The sequence below is a fragment of the Mirounga leonina genome, unplaced genomic scaffold, assembly GCF_011800145.1.
Source record: "Mirounga leonina isolate KUSES-001 unplaced genomic scaffold, KU_Mleo_1.0 Mir_115, whole genome shotgun sequence".
Taxonomy (NCBI): Eukaryota; Metazoa; Chordata; class Mammalia; order Carnivora; family Phocidae; genus Mirounga; species Mirounga leonina.
The window spans coordinates 27,896,002-27,911,089 of NW_023270268.1; the positions used below are offsets into that span (position 1 = coordinate 27,896,002).

General features: G+C 39.4%; 1 protein-coding gene across 2 annotated transcripts in view; it reads right to left on the bottom strand.

Moving 5' to 3' along the window:
• MRPL3 (mitochondrial ribosomal protein L3) overlaps nucleotides 1–14,556 on the bottom strand; it is a 39,040-nt gene extending 24,484 nt beyond the window's left edge. The window contains exons 1-5 of one of the 2 annotated variants that reach the window (XM_034994663.1): nucleotides 14,296–14,556; nucleotides 13,102–13,286; nucleotides 11,775–11,866; nucleotides 9,778–9,876; nucleotides 1,702–1,801 (exon numbers count right to left, since the gene is read on the bottom strand). In XM_034994663.1, the coding sequence (XP_034850554.1) occupies nucleotides 1,702–1,801; nucleotides 9,778–9,876; nucleotides 11,775–11,866; nucleotides 13,102–13,286; nucleotides 14,296–14,387 (568 nt within the window). In that variant the 5' untranslated portion in view covers nucleotides 14,388–14,556. The remainder of the gene's footprint in view (nucleotides 1–1,701; nucleotides 1,802–9,777; nucleotides 9,877–11,774; nucleotides 11,867–13,101; nucleotides 13,287–14,295) is intronic. The other variant, XM_034994670.1, reaches the window with a different exon arrangement.
• Between the last annotated feature and the right edge of the window lie 532 nt (nucleotides 14,557–15,088).

A 15,088-nucleotide genomic window follows, 5' to 3' on the forward strand; every position in this document is an offset into this window, starting at 1 on the left:
AATAATATACTGACTTAAGATATGTTTCCTACTTCATATAACAAAATAAAAACAAAAGAATGACTCAAAAAACGCTGCGGCTGGATCAAATCTTTTTTAACCATTAGAGATAAGTTATCCAAAAATAGGAACTTTTTTTAACTTTTAACTGTTTTGATCCCAGGTCCATTGTATACTGGGCAGTGACTACAGTATGTGTGATATCCACATAAAGCCCATATATATCAGATTTTTGGTAGATTGGTCACTGTGCCAATAAATTCCTGTTATTCTAGCACATGCCTGGATAATTTTGAATTCTGAAAAATTGTCATTATTGATACCCTTAGTTTTATATACTAACATTTCCAAAACTAGTTGTATGTAAATAGAATCTTACTTAAAAGGCACTTGAAAACATGTTATTTAGAGGAATTTTGTAAGTGAAAGCCCTTCACAACATTTTGTTTGTAACAATTTGGAATTAACACTATGAGAACTATTTAATTTGACAATCTGCAAATATTTAATAGGGCACTTACCATATGTACAGTTAGAAATATAAAAGGTAAGACAAAGCTCCTGACCTCAAAAATTTATCTAAGACTCAACATTAACATCATCAGAGACTTTTTTCTCAAAAAAAAAAAAAAAAAAAGCCATAATAGAGTAGAGAATGCAACTGAATGCTAATTATGGCTTACTTAAAACAGGGAGTAAGGTACTATGGGATTTCAGAGGGTAGGACCTAACCTAGATTTTTATGGGCAAAGAAAAACCCTGAATTAAGAAAAATAGGGGAGATTAAAACTGACTGAATTTCCAGGAGGTTGAATAACTTGAACTGCTGATACCTGACCACTTTTCACCCACAAAAACAATTCCACATAGTTTGAGCTACAACAAAAGTTAACAGGGACTTAATTTTTATACTTGTTACCTTAATTCCGTTCACTTTAGCTTCAAACTACAAAACTTAGACTTCAATAAATACTTTTAATTCTAGCTTAAATCAAGGCTGATCCTCTATCACTCCAATTAATAAGGCTTACTTACTTCATGAAATTCAGTTCAGATATTAAAATACCAAATCTTAAAACATCCTTCCACTATCTACTTGTTAGAACTCAAGTTCAAGAGATCAGGAAGCCTTTCTCAAGTTCAAAGATGTGAAATGCTGTTGACTACATAAACCAATAAAACCATGCTGCCAAATCTTACTTTTTGACATTTCAGGGAGTGTAGGTAAAATACTTCAAAATTTTTAAGTTAGAATCTTTACATCGAAGTGCTATGGTCAATCACTTTCCTGTTTCATGAAAATTCTATCTCAGTGAGAGTCTAGCTATTTTTCACTCATTAAAATGACAGCCTACACAGAGTGAACTTCACATTTTAAAGGTTAGTGTATTTTAAAAAATAAAAAAATAAAAGTTAGTGTATTTATCTGTAGTGGCTTTTCCAAATGTGAAACTCTCTGTACATTAAAAACAAAAGCGCTCCTCCCTCTTTAATGAAAACAAAGAGTTCTCTACAGTTCTTTCCACTCAAAAAAGAAAAAGGCTTGTTTGTCCCTAGTGATTAAATCAGATACCGCTTTGTATTTAAAAATAAATGTTTAGGACTTTGTATTGTGGATTCAGCTTTACTGAAAGGCCTAACATTAAACAAATCACATATTTGGGTATTTTTGTCTCCCTCCTCTCCCCAGCCTCGGATTACCTGGCTTAATCACAGCATTATCTGTTACATGAAAGATTTTAACTTTCTGTTTTGGCGGCAATCCAAGTTCTTGGTAAAATTCCAATATAGACGTAGGTTTCTAGAGGAAAAGCAGCATACGTAAGTAACCCATTATACTAAAGGTGGAGTTCAATGCACAGAGATCTAAACCAAGTCCTTAACAACCCAGAGAACAAATCATTAAGAGCATTCTGTTCCCCTAATGAATAAAGAGCACCATATTCTTATTTAAGGGAGGTGAGATTTTTATCTATAATCCATTTCACCCAGGATCCAACCAGGTGCATGGCGGAGCTCATATACATTACATGGTGGAAGATCTTTATTCTGTAGGAAAAAAACAGAATTGTGCTCATACTTGAATTCTGACTGGAGACTAAATATCAAGAACCCCAATCCTGGGAAATTCAACTCTGTCTACTCTGCACCTGCTTCCAAGCAGCTGGAAGAAAACATACCGGGTCACATTCAAATGTATGATCACAAACTTCAAAGTGAGTCCCAAACGTGATCTGGCCAACCTACATTTCCCTACTTAAATCCCTCTCACACTCTCCAAAGCCCCTTTTCACAATCTCTTTTAAAACCTCCAGCACTGTTCCCTCCTTCTCCCCTCTTTGAGCTGACCATGTTGCTTCAGATTTCACTAAAAAACCAGAAGAACAGGAGCATTTCCCCAAGGTCTTATCACCCAATCAAACTTCCTGCACAAGCACTTACCTACTGCCATCCCCCACCCCCCGCCAGACTGCATGAGATGCACATGGGGCACTTTTAGAAAATGCCAATGCCAAGGGCCTTCTGTTTGGAGACTGCAGCTTCACTGATCTAAGGTGTCATCCAGGTGTCAGTGTGTTTTTTAAGCACTCCCTATGATTCTGATGTGAAACTGGGGCTGGAAATCACAATGACAGGTAAGCTGTCCATGTTCTTATTAGAAGTCAAATCCCTCACTATGTACTCATCCTACCCTTCTCCCACCTATTCAATGGCTTTACTCCTGAAATTGTCTCTACTGCCTTCTGAATCACCAATTTCCCCCTTTCTACCGGAATTATCCTATCAGTATACAAAGATGTCACAATAACTCACATTAAAACAAAACTTTCCCTTGCCCACATAGTCTCCTTTCCATTCCCCCTTATGACAATGCTCCTTGAAAAACTTCTGCTGAATCTACTTTCTATCTTCCCATTCTCTCAAACCCACTTTAACCCGGTGCTTGCAGCCCTTAAATAGTCAATGCAAAGTGCTCATCAAGGTCACCAACCATCTCTATGTGGTCAAATACACAGGTCAATACTTATCTCATTGGCTCTACCAGGAATGCTTGGCACAGGTGACCACTCTCTCCTTGAGACTTGCACTCTCTCTCAGTTCTTTCATATGCTAACAATCCCACATTTCTAACCTCCACTGCAAATTCTACTCTGAACTACAAATTCATGCGTCCAACCGCTAACTCAGTATCTCACTTTGATGTCATACAGCAATTCAAGTTTGATATGTCTAAAATTGAACTCAACTCCCCCCCCGCCCCCAGAAACCTGCTTTCCTCTGGTTTCCCAAACCTCAATAAAGGACAACTCCATACTTCTGTTGCTTGGACCCAAAATCTTGTGGTTGGTTACCTTTGACTCTTTTCTCTGTCACATCCCATGTCCCACACACCAGCAGTTCCTGCAGACTCTATTTAAAAATAAAGCCCACATCAATTACTTCTCCTCTGCACCTCAAACCACCATCTTTTGCCTGGATTATATTAATAGCCTCCTAATTGGTCTCCAAACTTCCACACTCCTGACCCTATGGTCTATTCTCCAGTCACAGGCTGGCATGATCCTTTTAAAACTCAAGCTAAATCATGTCTCCACAATGGCTTCCATCTCATGCAGAATCAATCCTAAATCCTTAACATGGTTTACAAGGTTCTATACAATCTGACCTCATCTACTACTCTCCTCCTGGCTCACCCTGCTTCAGGTACAAGGCATTCCTCACATTCCAAGAACACATTAAACAAAAACCTCAGGGGGTGCCTGGGTGGCTCAGTCGTTAAGCGCCTGCCTTAACGCAGGTCATGATCTCAGGGTCCTGGGATGGAGCCCCGCATCGGACTCCCTGCTCAGCGGGAAGCCTGCTTCTCCCTCTCCCACTCCCCCTGCTTGTGTTCCCTCTCTTGCTGTGTCTCTCTCTGTCAAATAAATAAAATATTTAAAAAAATAAAAATAAACAATAATCTCAGGTCCTTTGCACATACTATTCCCCCTGCCTAGAATGCTTTTCAGATTTTTGCAGGACTTGCTCCCACATTTTATTCAGGCCTCCATCTAAATATCAACTTACCTTTCCTGATTATTCTATCTAAAATAGCACCACTTTGTCACTTGCAATCCCCTCAGCTTACTTTATTAGTCTACAAAGCACTTTTATTTGTTGTGATACAAATAGAAATGTTTTTTTTTTTTGTTTATCTTCTAAGCCACGGCCTCCCTGTTTCATCCCCAATCCCACCAAAATGTAGGCTTTTTTTTTTTTAAGGTTTTATTTATTTATTTGAGAGAGAGAGAATGAGAGACAGAGAGCACGAGAGGGAAGAGGGTCAGAGGGAGAAGCAGACCCCCCACTGAACAGGGAGCCCGATGTGGGACTCGATCCCGGGACTCCAGGATCATGACCTGAGCTGAAGGCAGTCGCTTAACCAATTGAGCCACCTAGGTGTCCAAAATGTAAGCTTCTTGAGAACAGAAACTTTAGTTGCTGCTACATCCCCAGCTCCTGGTAGGTCCTGCTGCCTGCTTTTCCCTCCACTCATGCCCTTTTTTCTGTACTGTAAATATCCTTGAATAAAAAACATCTTTGAATAGAAAACTTTATGAATATCTCATTTCCTTAAAATAATGTCCTGCGTCTTTTTTCTTTTCTTAGTTCTTAAGACTCTTGATACAGACTGCTAGAAGACTTGACAAAAAAGTTGTACCGCTTTATATTTCCTGATGTGAACAGTGCCTCTTTCATGGAACTATAACCAACACAGGTGTATCTATCTTCCTGATGCTCTTTCCCCTTCAACTTCCCCTCTCATCACAAAAGAAGCACCTGCAGGTGCCCAAGGAACCACAGTATTCTATGTATGCTTACCTATGTCTGCCTATGTCCGTCTCTTGGCCTGTAATTCTTCCCCACCCCTGTACCTCCAAAGCTCATTAAAAATCAAATATATGTCTAGTCTCAGCTCCAGTAATACTTCCTGTCCAGATTCCTGCCTGGGCAGCCTTGCCAGAGCTGACTACTCCTTGGTCTATGCTATCTCTAGACCTTGCCTATATCTCAATTATTGTCCACATTACCTTAACACTTATCAACTTACACGAATGTTTGCCCGCCTGCTGGAGCACCTGGATGGCGAACTGTTTTATTCACCTGTGTCTACAACTTTAGAGCTAAGCACAGTGGCAAGTCAAACACTGCAGAAGTGAGCTAAATGAATGGTGAAGACACAAAAGATGGAGGACAGACATCCATTTGGGTGTAAAGTCCTGGTTTGCCTCTCCAAGTCACCACACCTTTCCACTCTTGCTGCTGCATCAGTTCTTAGCACATGACATTACTGTGTTTACAATGTTATTTTCTTTTTTTTTTTTTAAAGATTTTATTTATTTATTTGAGAGAGAGAATGAGATAGAGAGAGCATGAGAGGGGGGAAGGTCAGAGAGAGAGGCAGACTCCCTGCCGAGCAGGGAGCCCGATGGGGGACTCGATCCCGGGACTCCAGGATCATGACCTGAGCCGAAGGCAGTCACTTAACTGACTGAGCCACCCAGGCGCCCTACAATGTTATTTTCAAGTCTAGTTATTAAAAAATTGTAGGCCTAAAATAAAGATCTTATTCTGCGGATGAACAAATCTTCAAGAAACTAAACTACTATGAAACCAAACCAAGAGTGATTTGTAGTAAAAAAAGCAAGAACAGCAGCAATTGAAAGACCCTAACCAACTTAAGACGATGCTGATGATGTACTGATAACCAAGCATCACTGCCCCAATCCAGTGGTGTATCTGCACAGCCAGTCTTAATTATAGATTATATGAATATGTAGCAATCTTCAGTTACTTGATGATTTCAGTTTAAAATGTAAACTGTTAGTGCCACTTTGTAACTTACTGAGAAGGCTGCCTTTGGTTGACATGAAATTGGGTGGCACTGGCCTGTAAGCATAGAAAGTTAATTTCTGGATCAGCCCACAAGCCCTGGGAATGTCCTTGGGGCCCTCCAGTGGACCCATGCAACAGATGCTGAGAAGCCCTGCTCTGGATGCCCACGAAAGGTTGTTTTGTACCTTACAGTGTTCCCTCAAAAGTTATGCTTTCCTCCTTTCCTCCAAGAGTAATAACATAAGTTCATCCCTGTCATTCCCTATAGTTTTGCCTCCCACAGGCTGAAATCTAACACTGATAGTCAACACCACCCTTATCAAGGCCCCTACTTTTCTTTTTTTAAAAGATTTTATTTACTTGTCAGAGGAGAGAGAGAGAGCACAAGCAGGGTGAAGGGCAGAGGGAGAGGGGGAAGCAGACTCCCCGCTGAGCAAGGAGGCTGACGCAGGTCCTGGGATCAATGACTTGAGCCAAAGGTAGATGCTTAACCGACTGAGCCACCCAGGTGTCCCTAGGCCCCTATTTCATCTTCAACCATGCACACTTCCTTCACATCAAAAGCAAACACATAAGTTCTCATTTAAAAATGTGCCTCCTTGCAATTATTTTCCTGATGTATCAGATTTAAATTTATTACATTTTAGAACACTTTAAATTTATTTTTGACATTCACATATTCTACCTGATGATTTTAAAAGCATATTCTTTTATTAATATCAGTTTCTAAGTATGTGAGGAAGCTTCTAAGAAAAAACTTTTACTTTTTCAGAAACACAACATAGATAAGATAAACATCTTGATCTAAGTAACCACAGACTGAGACATAAAAGGTAAAACATACTCTTGATTATATTCCAATTTCACTGTAACTGAATACTTTAATTTTTTCTTTTAAAAATCAAAATATCATAAAACTAACCAGGTATCAGTCATGAGAAAATCCAAATGCTCAAGTTGAGTTGAAAGCAGCAGCAGTGTAACTGAAGGTTTTTTTTTTTAACTTCCAAATAAATGATTTCAAAAGGCAATTTAAAAAGACTGACAGCAGTGTCACACTTGGATAATCCCATCTATGAGGCTGCATTTTTTTTCTCCCTCTTCAAAGTTCTCTGCAATTATCCTTCTCACAATGAAAATGCTTCTCTGCTCCTAAGATGAATTGATTTAATCAACTTTTAAGGCCACTTAACTTCCTATGTTTATATTTATAATAAGTTACAAAAATAGCAAAAGCAAAACAGTGTAATTTCTGGGAAGTCTAAATTCTTTACAGGGTAAAACAAAACAAAACAAAACAGTTCTAGCCCTATTATAAATAAAACTGATTCAGTCAATTCATTTTAGAATACTTAACTATTTGATATATTATATTCAAAGGTCTATTTGTTTTGTTGTTTTTTTTTAAGATTTTATTTATTTGACAGCAAGAGCGAGAGACGGAACACAAGCAGGGGGAGTGGGAGAGGGAGAAGCAGGCTCTCTGGTGAGCAGGGAGCCTGATGCGGGACTCGACCCCAGGACCCCGGGATCATGACCTGAGCCGAAGGCAGACACTTAATGACTGAGCCACCCAGGCGCCCCAGTATATTTGTTTTTAAAACCTTCTATAACCAATCTACTTGCAGTTTGTCTGAGGGTTACAATATGCAAGAGGAAGTTTGCATATTTTTAGTTTTGAAAATCTTTTCCCTTTCTGAACCAAAATTCTTTACTTATGAAGAATTCTAAAACTTCATTTTCACATCTAATTCTGAAGAAAGGTCATTCAAAGACAAAGTTTTTTCTTAATATTGTAATACATGTCCTCTGGACCCAGAAAATTTATTGTCTTCTTTTTTTCTTAAAGATTTATTTATTTTAGAAAGAGAGTGCACACGCATGCACGGACATGCACAGAGGAGAGTGGCAGAGAGAATCTTAAGCAGACTCCACGCTGAGGGTAGAGCCTGACGGGGGGCTCGATCCCACAACCCTGGGATCAGGACCTGAGCCAAAACCAAGAGTCAGTTGCTTAACCAATTGCGCCACACAGGCACCCCTAGAAAATGTATATCTTGAAGAACAAGAAAGACCCTTGTAGCACTCTCCATACCAGAGAAGTAAATAAAAAATGTGTGTAAGTAAGTGGGTGGAAATCCACCACAACATAATAAGGCATCCAAATCATCTTGCTGTGCGGTATATTCACTAAAGAGAATAAAGCTGAAAATATGTAGATCACAGTCTCAAGTATGAAAGTACTATTATTTCTGAAATTTTTTTAAAGATTCATTTGAGAGAGAGAGAGTGCACAAGCAGAGAGAGGGGCTCCCACTAAGCAGGGAGCCAGACTCGGGACTTCATCTTAGAACCCTGGGATCATGACCTGAGCCAAAGGCAGACGCTTAGCAACTGAACCACCCAGGCTCCCCATTTCTGAAATATTTTAATTATTAGTATTCATAAACTCTGTAGGACATTTTCCTAAGTAAAATAGAATAAATTGAGCAGCCAAATACATTTTGGGGGGGAACTTTTGTTTTTTCTTGAGAACTAAGATATTGGAGAACCAAAGGAGACTTTTAGAACTAAAAGGATTTAGCAACCATCAAGTCCAATTCCCTGTTTTTATGTGTAAGAAAATGGTTATTTAAAAAAAGTGGAGTGAAGGGAGCTAATGCGAGAAATCAGAATTAGAACTCAGCTCTTCTGACCCCACATCCACTTGTTTTTCCACTATCTCATAGTTCTGGGAAGTAATGTTTACAGATCTGTTGGTGCAAGAATGGATTACCCCAACATCATGTTTGATTTACATATATCAAGGCAATAAAGTCATGAATTTACAAAATTGGTAATGAAAATAAAGATGATTGTGCTAAACATAACAAAAGCACAGAAGTACAATCAATGAGAAAACAGGCACCTATCAAATCAAAGAATTATTCACATGAAGACTAGCATGTATTTACACATTTAAAAAGTTCAAACATTTGAAAAAAATCTGACATTTTTTTACAGTTTTCATAAATACCTCACTGTGCTTTTCATTACTGTGAAACTATTTAAACCCTAAAATTATTAGGCAATAAACTGTCAAGAATCAATAGCAGACTAAAATATATATAGACTATACTACCATAATATGCAAAGTAGCTAACTTCTCTAACACTTAGGAGACAGGGCTAAATGGCCTCTAGTCCTATCAAACTATAGGACTCCAATGATTTTAACCACCTTGAACTCACCAATCAGTATATCCCACTATTTATAGGACAACTCCACCTGAATTTTCTGTAAACACCTCACACACGTCTTTCCTCCAAAACTGCCCTTTCCTTGTCGCTATACACAGTGTACAACAGTGAAAATAAAAACAACTTACTGATTGTATGATATACTGTACTGTATTCTCATATTTATAGTGATGATTTCAGATTAAAAAAATTATACACACAAAGAAAGTTCTTTCTAATATATACAAATTAATCCCCACATGCTGCTGGTGTCAGGTATTGAGACAACTTAGAAAAAAATGAGAAATTAAACATAAATGACAAAATAGCTACCATCTACTAAGTGTCTGTGACATGCTAGGCACATACGAAAAATCTTATTAATCCTGGTAACAAACCTCTTAGGTAAGTAGTATTTTTATCCCCATTGTACAGATGGGCAAATACTTCAGCTTAGAGGATAAAGTTACTGTTCCAAATACTGAGGAGAGGTACTGGAACAAACTCAGATTCTCTCAGAATCCCGGGCTCAATGGCTTCACTAGACTGCCTTCCCTCAAATCCATAATGTACCTCATGGATAAACACAAATTTGTGACTATGGAATAGCCTCAAAACCTAAAGAACTCAGATCTGAAACTAATGAAATGTACTCTTCTAAAGAATGAAAACACATCCTTACATGGAAACGTGATACAGTTTTTCCTCCTACAGTTAGGGCTGCCATTTTTCCATTATGGTTTTCCTTTGGAGTATATTTTAGAACATGACAGTCTTGTACCTAAGGAAACAAATATAAAAAAAACTAAGTATGTGCTAAGATACACTTTAACATATCATACCAGTCACACTGAAGCCATAGGACAATTAGGAATTCCCTAAAGTTATCTCATCATTCCTCTAACACCAATCACAATCTTAAAATATAGAAGTAAACTTAAAAAAAAAAATGTCAAGCACAGAGCATACAGACAACACATACAGAAAAGTGCCTAAAACATAAATATACAACAGAATGAGTATTTGTGAAGAAAATACGCATTTACCACCAACCGGGGTCAAGAAGTAGAATCCACAAAGCCTCTGTCTCTTTCTAGTAATTTCCCTCCCCACCTTTTTTTTTTTAACCCCTAGAGCAGTGGTTCTCAAAGTGTGGTCCTCAAACAAGCAGCATCAACATCACCTGGGAACTTGGTGAAAATGCTGATCCTCATGCCCAGCCCAGACCAAATGAATCAGAATCTCCTTGTTTTACAAACCCTCTAGGTGATTAAGGCTTGCTAAAGTTTGAGAAGCACTGCCCTAGAAATAAATACTATTCTTGACACATGGTAATCATTTACTTACTTTTCCTTACAGTTGCTACCTTTGAAAGCATGTGGTTTATTGTTGCCTGCTTTAGACTTTGTATAAACAGAATCAGATTGTATGTACTTTTCCATGTTTTGCTTCTTTCACTTGTTTATATTTCTAAGTTTCATCCATATTGCTGTGTGTAACTCTCTTCTATTCATTTACATTGCTATCCAGCATTCCATTACATGAATACCATGACTTATTTATCCATTCTGCTATTGGACATTTGGGTTATTTCCAGTTTTGGAGTATTAAGAACAATACTGCTATAAACATTCTTGTAAAATAATAAAGTTCAAGTTTTCTATTAACACTCAGGAGTGGAACTGCTAGACTACAAGATTCACCTATCTCAACTTTACCACATAATTATGCTAAATTGTTTTCTGAAGTGGTTGTACCAATGCACAATTCCACCAGTCATTCCTGAAAACTCCCCAAGTTCATTAGAGTTTTAGAAACTGTAATCTTCTCTTTGATCATTCGGAGTTAATAAAAATGTCCTAAGGCTTGTAGGCCCCCTGGGCCTATGTGCATGAGCTCTCATTTCGATCACCAACATCTGTCTAATCACTTGTCTAAGACTAGGCCCCAAAGATGAACTCAGGTGTCCAAACTGATTTGGGGAATGATGGTCTCCTAACTCAGTAATCTTTCTCTAATAATAATCATAAAGACAACAGCAGCTAACGTATATTGGACAGTTAACACTGTTATAAGTGTTTGATGTTTATTACCTTGTGCAAACCTCACAAAAACCTTTGAGGTAGGTAATAACTATTTCTTTTACCAAATACAATTATATCTTTTGCAGAGGAGGCAGAATGTTTCAAGGAACATAGCGAGGAAGTGGCAGATACAAGATCTAAAGTCAGATATTCTGGTCTCAGGGACCACATTCTTAACCATTAGTTTGTCTTATCTCAGACAACAAAATGCTGCTTCCCCAGACAAGAATGTTACATTCTAAGTTAGCAAAGAGATCAAAATTTTATTTTTGAGTTGAAAGAATGAAAATAAGATGGAACTAAGATTTTTTCCAATTATAAATTCAACTGGTACAGCTGTGAGAAGCTAGGTTACAATCTTTTTTTTATTCATGGTTGTAGTTATCCTTATGCCAGTATCAAGAAGGTCATCCCTCAGGCAAGAGTGAAACATTCACTGAAACAGAAGTAAAGTTCTTTAATAGCATTTATGCTTGACATTAGCCCATTCTTCATCACAGCCATGTATTTCAGGATACAAATACTGTCCATGCAGGTTTGCACAAATAGATCTTGCACACATACAGATCTGTTACATCCTCTGTTTCTTTCTTACCTGAAGTAATGTAACCACATGCTTTTGACCATCTTTGGTCCATAAAGGCATCATACCCAGCTTCAGTGCTATAAGGCCTACTCTAGAGGAACCTGGTAATTAAAAACAAATCAGTGTTATTACGAACTTTTTCAACATTCGCCAACATGAAGCAACAGTATTTCTACACTGTGGTTTCATTATGAGCAACAGACAGTTAAGAAACATGCTAATATATTCATAGAGTAAAACACTACTATTCCTCAGAGCTGTAAAAGACTTCAACCATGGCTGGGTAACACACTGTTACTCAATAAATCTCTGTATAATGAATAAATATATGGTAACTGTACAAAACAAAGAAAATAGGTAAACTGATATATTCTGGTTTTAAAATAATGGTATTAATAGAGGACATGATAAATCCATCATTATGCTTTGCTTTCCTAGTATCAAGTCATATCTAACGTCATTAATTAGAAAACATTTCAAATTCTAAGAACTTAGCTGGCGTTAAGGGATGACAAAAGTGGTCAAGTTGCTAAAATATGTCAGCCTCCACCATGCCACTTAGATTTCTTGCCTAAGTTAGTAAAGCTGCTCCACTAAGAATTTTTTTTAAAAGATTTTATTTATTTGTCAGAGAGACAGCGAGAGTGCATAAGCAGAGGGAGCGGCAGGCAGAGGGAGAAGCAGGCTGCCCACTGAGCAAGGAGCCAGATGCGGGACTCGATCCCAGGACCCTGGGATCATGACCTGAGCTGAAGGCAGATGCTCAACCGACTGAGCCACCCAGGCATCCCTAGAATTTCTGATCACTATATAATTCAACTGTCACAATAAACCCCAAGCAAAGACCACTCTCAACCTCAAATAAGGACAGGTCTTATTTTTGGTCTGGCTACACATGGGTTTACTACTCTACTAAAGCACAAGGAGCTGATTCTGGGGTTATGCTTGGCAAACCTGGAGTGCTAGAACATTCCAACTGAAAACATCTGTGTGACACAGTGTAGTTTAGATCATACTTCTCCAGCTTTTCTTCCCTGATTTATTTTATATAACTTTTTTTTATCTGAAGGAAATAAGAAAACATATGCAGAATGATTTTCCTTTCACCTACAAAACAGCTTCTTGAGGAAGTCTTGATTACCATCAGACATTTGCTAATAGTAGACTAGCATGCTAGAAATAACCTTGCAAACCAAACCACAATGAAACAGACACACTTAAGACACGAAAAGTAAATTCAAGAGATGATACATTCATCAAGCAGTCACTATGATTTTGAATGTTCCAGTCACACAGTAACTAGGAAATGAGAAACCATCAAATATAAAATAACTACCTGGTTCCCAAGGATGTAGAGGCCATGGCTCATCTTTCAAAGGACACAGTTTACTTGCTAACTGGGCTTTATTTTCATCAGAGACCAACTGCTTAACAAATGGGACATTTTCTTCAGAAAGATGCTCATCCCACCAAGTACCACTCCTGCCATGGAGACCTCTAACCAAAAGCCAGATGACCGTTCTGTAAAAATAAAAATTATAAAAGAAATCACAATATAAAAAGTTCCTCCATTTAATGTAGGGAAGGGAGGTCACATGAGTTGGAAAGTGTAGTCTGGGCCTTAGGAAAGGATTTGGTATCTGTGCAAGTTTTTTTTTTTCCCTGACATTCCTTATGATAATAATGGAGTTCACACTTTAACTGTTAATGATTACTCTAGAGTAAAAGGTTTTCATTCTCCTCTGGAATAAACGAATTTCTAACAGAGATGTCCTACCTAGACAGAGGAGCAGCTGACCCATTTGTATGTGTACTTTAATAGTTTACATCCAGTGGAGGTGGCAGAATGTGGGATGCTGATCTCTGATAAGCTCACCTCTTCCCAGCAATGACAAGGCCTAGGCTCAGAAGATCCATTAAAGACATGATCTCTGAGCACGTGAACACACCAAGGAAGACCTTGTGTCGGAAGGAGGTATGTAATTCTTGCACGGAGGGTCAGAAAAGAAGTAAGGCTTTCTGTCGCCTATCCACCTTTTGTAGTCAGGTACATCCAGGTTAGAGTCCCAATTTTACACGAATTAGTTGAGTGACTCTGGGTAAGTTACTTCCCCAAGCTTTCCTTTTACCTGCAAACTGCAATCATGACAGTAGGGAATAATGACAGTGTCTGTGAAACGATTAACAATAGCAATTCTATCTCGTGAGGCTACACGAGCTAAGGCGCCTAATATACCTAACAAAGCATTCAGTACATAGAAAACGCCCACTAATTGGTAGATATTATTGCTGTTGGTAATGCTCTCTACCAGTCGCTGGCTCATAAACATCAAAAACAAAAAATCACCCCTTCACTCCTTTAATGGGCACTTCTTGGAGTAACGCTCCTCACTCCTCCGTGCCTGCGTTCTGGTACTGCGCCCCTTCCTCCTCCACCCGGGGCAGACCCCTCCGCACTGGGCCATGTCACTGTTCCAGGTCTGTGCTTTGCAGGGACCACAACCCCACACCCTGTCTCTAGCCCACCCACCTGTTTGCCGAGCCCCGGGCAGCACCCAGGCCGCCCGCGCGGCAACCCAGCACCTGGGCGCCGGCCTGAGCCAGCAGCCTCCAACCAGGCATAGAGTGGCCGGGGAGGGCTTGTCCCGCTCTTCTTGCCGGCGCCCCGCCGCTCTGCTTTCAAGGCGTCCCCACGCTGCAGCCGCAAGTCCGCCACAGCCTCCCGGGAGCGTCCCGCCCGGTGTCTCCCGCTGCCCTCAGTGATCGGAAGAGAGCCCCGGAGCCACTTCCGGTCCGTTTCCCAATGCATTCCGGGCACCAGGGTCATCCCTGGAACTAGAGTTCCGCTTCCGGATAGTCCTACCTTGGATCCGGGTTAAGATCAGTAGATGGTTGGGCAGGGACTGACGACTGATTAGTCTCTCCAGGGGGTGAAAAAAGGGGATGTTTGGAGTTAAAACTTTGCAAGAATGAGGCGAACTAGAGACAGGCTCCTTAAGGAAGCGAAATCACTTCTAACTAATGTGCATTGTGGGGCAGCTCATTGTACTAAACAAACCCCGATATTGTTATACTGGTTTATGTTGAAAACAGCCCCAAAAGGAAATTGATATTTTTATATTATAAATGAGGGAACAGAGACTCAGACTTTTGGTGCTGGTCCAAAATAGTACATCTGGCAGACGGACAGAGCTGGCACTGAAACCGGGCCGGCATGTACTAACTTTAGAATACGGCCAAAGTGATGATGCGTGGCTTGCAGGGCTGGATCATACAGAGTACTGCTGCTTCTGTCTTGGTCCCTTGGATTGCTCCCTATGGGG